General features: G+C 38.4%; 1 protein-coding gene across 1 annotated transcript in view; it reads right to left on the reverse strand.

Annotated features, from left to right (window-relative positions):
* The window catches only part of PLCH2 (phospholipase C eta 2), a 100844-nt gene extending 95076 nt beyond the window's left edge, over positions 1 to 5768 (reverse strand). Inside the window, exon 1 of the mRNA XM_074924554.1 lies at positions 5657 to 5768. Coding sequence (XP_074780655.1) covers positions 5657 to 5768 — 112 coding nt within the window. The remainder of the gene's footprint in view (positions 1 to 5656) is intronic.
* Positions 5769 to 6000: the final 232 nt, after the last annotated feature.

Below are 6000 nucleotides of genomic sequence, written 5' to 3' on the forward strand. Positions count from 1 at the left end.
TTCAGATTTGATTCAAACTGCATCAACAAGAAACAAACCCAAAGCAATATCCATTCTTCGGTCACTCACTAATACGTGCAGAACTAGTAGAACCACAATATCAGTTCACATTTTATTTTTAACTGATGGGCAGTTTCACAGAAGTTTAGCTTTAATTCAAGTTACTTTCAGACAGCTGATGCCAATTCACAAAATATCACTCGTGTGTCTGTTCTTCAGCTAAACTTGTATCATAGAATCCTTTGGGCTGGAAGAGACCTTTAAAGATCACTCGGCCAAGCCCCTGCCATGCCAGAAGCACTGCTCGTGTAGACAGGCAGCATGTTAGAGCCACAGGCTGAAGGCCATCTTAAGTACTTCTCTAGGCTAATCTGATGTACTATGTATCTAAGCAAACAGGATTTTTGCATGTCTGTGCACAGCACTCTTTCATCAGATTACAAGGGCAAAGTCAGCCTAGACATGCCAAAGCATATTTGAAAAATAGAGGATTACCGAATTTGCCATATACCTCCTTGATTTCGGATGTTCCCAATGCTGCTGTAATAATGTTGAATCACATTATACAACAAAATTTTGTAAAAGTTAATTGTATTCCACTCAGATTTCATTTTTACATAGAAATCTTTTTCTTTATCCATATACAACCTACACAGAAAAGTGGAATTTTTCTTCCAAAAAAAGCAACAAGTTTTGAAAACTGTCTCAGCTGATGAAAAACACTCAGAAAACTGTAGAAGAATGCTAAAAGTTTCAAGCCATCTAAGAATAACAATTATGGTACAGAAGTAGATGGTCGGTAGCTACCATACCATGGGACCAAATGACCAATTGAGCAGCATTTCTGTAACTGCATGGATTTATTCCAGCTAGGGATTTAACTCTTTAGATCCATCCTTTCCTACATTTTCTTGGAGATCTGTTCACCCAAATGAGAAAGCTGAAGCGTTCCATTTGACAGCACAAGCTTGATAAAGCTGAAAGAGTAGGCTACTCAACAACTCATCGGTATTATGATCACTCCTGTGTAGATTGCTTTGCATGCATTAGAATACAAAGCAAAATAAGAGCTGTCAGTGCACTACGCAGCATTTAAACTGAGTCATATAAAGAGTTAATGAGGGAATTAAGAACCAACTCAAGTGGGTGTTCCGAACAAGTCTGCAAAGGGATTCCTGAGCTGCAGACCAGCTTTTGTTTAGGTTCAGGCCCACTTGCACTGGAATGCTGGAAGTGCTGCACGGGCACAATGAAGACTTTCTCTCCCTCCAGCTATTTCTGCCATTTCTTTGCACTTTGTCCGACGTGGGCACACTGATGGAGCTTTATGCATATTAGTATGTAATGGACAATTCTTGTTCAGGAGGCCACAAATTACAATTCATCCTACAAGCAAAAAGTAGGTCCCTAAAAGTCAGTTTATATGACATAGCAATAACCAGAGCATACCATCTTACTTCTGTAGTGCCAGGAAACACACAAATGATGTAATATGCCTATTCGCCTCTATATTTCTGCACTTTCCTTTTTCAATCCCCTTGCAAGCCAATTTATAAGAACGAACTAGAAAAAAAAAAAAAAATCACTGTTGGTGTGATCTGCAGGTGAGAGGCAGGAAACAGTTTCTGTGAATATTTCTCTTTTCCAATTGACACACTATAATAGTAGTATTGGGGCAGCCTTCCCCGGAGCATATGAATGAGCATATCTTCACATGCTGAGGAACCCCAGAGAACCAAACAGCTTGCAGAGCTGAGGGCAGGGGAGCTCAAGAGTTGTGCAAAGGCAAGAGAGGGCAGTGGAACACTAAAGACCCCACTACAGGCCTTCCATCCGCCAGAGATTTGTCAGCTAAGACTAATAGCTTTGCAGGAACATCCCAGTTTTGCAAAGTACTTCAGCACATGATTCGTTCCATTGCGAGTAATCGTGACACTCAACACAAGCTTCATTTAGCCAGCTGCTCTGGAATTTGCCTAAACTGCAACAACGCAAACAAGACACCACCAGAGGCTCAACAGACTTTTGAAAGAATCAGATTTCTGCAACACTACTGAAAAAAAATGCATATGCATTTAACACACACATCATAGCAAAACTGTAGTTACTGTTCGCAGGAAGTTAAAATTTTGTCCATTTCCTTTAGATCACCTTTCCATTTAAGAATATGCTTTATGGTTATTTTTCTAAAATAAAAAGCAGGCATTGGAATAATTTATTTTTGAACAGATGCTCCACTTACCTGCATAAATTCAAGACTAAATACAGAATAGTTAAGTACTTACTGCATACAGTGAACCCAAGAAGCTGAGTTAGACGATGATCAAACACGATGGCTACCTCCACTAGGGAAAAACTAGTATCGCTAAACATATAAGATAATGATAAGAACTAGTGTAATGACAGTTAATTCTGGATTATATTTTCACTGACAAGCTATTTTTAATACGACAATAAAAATATATTCAGCCCAATTAACACTAGTAAAAAATATACATATCAGCCCAAAATTTAAGCCAGCAGAAGGCAAAATTGATTTCACAATAGCTGGAAGTTTGGCCAAAGTGATGAAATTAGTTCCTGTGAGAGCCCAGCCCAAACTTTTAGTGTTGTCTTCTTCATGACCATAGGCAGTAAATGAGAATGTATTTCAAGCAAATAAGTCCTGTGTTGAATACATGAAGTTCCGATTAAAATCTTGGGCTAAATCAACTTTTTAAAAAAATTTTTAATGCAACAAAGCAGCTCCTCCTCCTTCAGATCTCTCCTGTAGCACAAATTCATCTGCCACAGACATCAGTTACACAATTCCCCTCCTCCTACCCAATTTCCAGTCAACACCTGATGTGCAAAATCACATCTGTAATCTACAGAGCTTCCTAAGAGAAGAGCTCATTTTCCTCTGTGCAAGCTGTAAACACGCAAAAAAGAGCAACAGCTAACAATAGTTATTCTTTGAGCTCTGTATCGTTCAGCTCAATTCAGACAACTTCATGGCACAGAGCCACAACCCGAGGCAGTATAAATCCCACTCTCATCAACTTCAAGAAATATTTTCCAGAAGCACTTGAAAGAAACAAGGAAAAAAATCTGCAATCGGTTTTGATAGTCTCATCCTATGATGCTAATTTACATTTTTAAAATATGTGGCCCAAAATGTTTTGCTTTGAGAAGAAGGCTGGGTTCTCCTCACTGCTCTTACGGCCTTCAACCTGCATTCTAGTGCAATGATTCCTCCCAGTTTTCTCAGCATTTAGTGTTCCCTCTGGAAAATATCTGGTAAAGATTAAAGAGTAAAATATTTAGGAGCACTTGGAGCTGCTGAATAGAGGAGCCTGTTGAAAGCCAAAAATAGTTGACAAGTTAACTACACCAGAATCACCCACAAAAAGGATAATGCTAAATTACAGGCTACCACTGCTTGTTTCTTACTAGCACAAATTGCTTTGACAAGAAAAATAATTTTTTGTCTCACAAAAAGATTCAGCATACCTCACTGCCTTCTTAAAAGGAATTCAGCTGACACAAACATTTGCTCTCGCAAAGCTGTGTAGACCAAATTCTGTAATTCTTAGAAATTGTCTTTTCTCCAACAATCACCCTCCCTCTTAAAACCACAGTTCTTAAGAACATGATTTCAGTCAAAACACTTTTCTATTTCAGGACCAATGACCGGCACGAGATGTTTCAGAGATCTATGGAAATAAAACTTGCAGTGCCAGATATGAAAATACATATCTCTCCTCCTGCTGGATATAATCCTGATCTCTACTAGTTCCTGGCTTAAACCCTAAAAAGGAAGCTTAAATGGGATATGATACCATTGATAAATGGCAGATCTAATTTCTACCTATATTCAAAAGCCAGTTCTTGCTGGCCATCATCTGTCTACTGGTCTTGCAAAGAAAAGCGATCCACATTCCTTTTAAATTCCAAGACTTATCTCTTAAACCATCAAGACTTTAAGACTTCTATTTTTTTTCTCTCTCTCCTCTGTGTTTGTGTGTCTGGTCAGCTTCATTTTTACATGTTTTGTATCCAATCTACATTAATTGCCAAAGGGAGCTACAAGCCACCAAATTACTATCCACTGAAGATATTCCAGCTAATTAATTCATCTCTCAGAAAAACATCGCTGTTAGTCAGCATTGGGAGGCAGCTAAAAATGCAGTGGTCAAATTTAAAATGGGCAGGCTTGCATTCTTTCAGAAGAGTGTTGACTTTTATTAGCCACATTTTCAAACTAAACCAGATACCCATTATCTGGGGACAAGAAGGGGTAAGAATAAGAAAACAGACTAATATTGGGTTCCCACTGCATTTGGATATGGAAACCTAAAAGCAGGAGCACAGTTTCTATGTACAGCTGCTTGGTTTTATATTTGAAAACCTTCTTATGTTCAAAATATGGTACTTTTCAAACATGTAGACCTTACATTCTTACAGATACAATGGAAGTCACACAGCAAGGAACACAGATGCATCTGCTGGTTTCTGTGAAGGCACCAGTGTTATGATTCTCTGTTAACAAATCACAGATGATATGTACATCATCCCTGGTTTCAAAATTTCCTTAACTTGGGAGTAGAAGCCAGTTTCCCATCTATTTAAGTGCATCTCAAAACCACACTGATCATTTATTCAAGAATAAATGTCACTAGTTATGTGAAGATGCTATGCTGTCTATCATGTCTTGGGAAACATTGGTAACAGAATCATAATCTTATGATATCATGCAGCAAAAGGGTTCATAACAATTCATGCTGTACTTAATGGCACTGAAAAAGCAACTAGTTCCTTCATGCAAAGTAGTTTATAAAATACACCCATAAATTTCACCCTCCGTAAAATCAGCAAGGAATTAATTGTTTTAAGGGAGAAAAGAGTTAAGGGTCAGGGGATTGGTCTAGGAGTCAGTTTAAAAGAGCTAAAAAAGCACTTGGTTTTAATCATATCTTCCTGCATGTTAGAGGGTTTGCTACTAGTAGGTGAACACAACACTGTGCTAACAAACAAATAAAAGCAGCTTGAACCTTTCTAAGACTGTAAATGCAAAGTTCATCATGCAGAACCTCCAGTCTAAGAATATGTGATGCTAAAATTTTAGGGATTCTACACATAAAGGACCTTTCGCATGACTCAAATGTCCAAGACTGTGTGTACAAGCAAGGTCTTAAAGATTGATTCAGAAATACCGTTATTGTGTAAGGCAGTATTCCAGAAGTTATTTAAACTTGCTACAAGTTTTGCCTTCCAATACCACCTCATTTAATTACCAGCCTATATCAGACATTTACAGTCTCATATATGTCATCAGCTACCGGGACAGGTCAAACACAGGCCAGAGAAACTCTGTTGTTTGGGGGTGCTTTGTGGTGGATTTTATTTTTGTTTTGGGTTTTTCTGGGGTTTGGGGGGCTTTTGGTTTTGTTTTTTGGGGGGTGGTGTGTGCGTGTTTACACTTTACCCCAACTCCAGTCATCATGCCAACTACACAGTAAAAAGGGACTGAGGAATATACAAACACAATTCCCTCAAATTTAAGGAAAACTGGAAGTGCCGTATAAAATCTCAATACAGTAAATGTAAATTGGAAGAAAAAGAAACTATTTTCAATACAAACTGTTAGATGAAAAGACAGTAAATTTTCACTTACCTATTGTGATGATGTTCGCAGAGAGGAAATGGAAACAGTTTCCATCATGGCGCACAAGTTCTTCTCTTTGCATCAAATCCCCTGCTACAGATTTTGGAGAAGTCAGAGCCATCGCAAGCTTTCAGAGCAGCCCAGCAACAGTGCTTGCTCCAAGTCAAACAAAGTATTTCAGAACAGATATCTGCAGAAATACTCAGTTAAGTAATAAAAGTATCTGAGAAAAATCAAGAATTTCAGGATGTTGCTGGCTTACTTCGGAAGTCACAGTGAGTGCCTTCTCTGAGATTCCATATTCGGGAGACTGTCCTGATTTAATCCTGCTGACACATATTCCATGCATTGAA

This window comes from Athene noctua, chromosome 22 (assembly GCF_965140245.1).
Source record: "Athene noctua chromosome 22, bAthNoc1.hap1.1, whole genome shotgun sequence".
Taxonomy (NCBI): domain Eukaryota; kingdom Metazoa; phylum Chordata; class Aves; order Strigiformes; family Strigidae; genus Athene; species Athene noctua.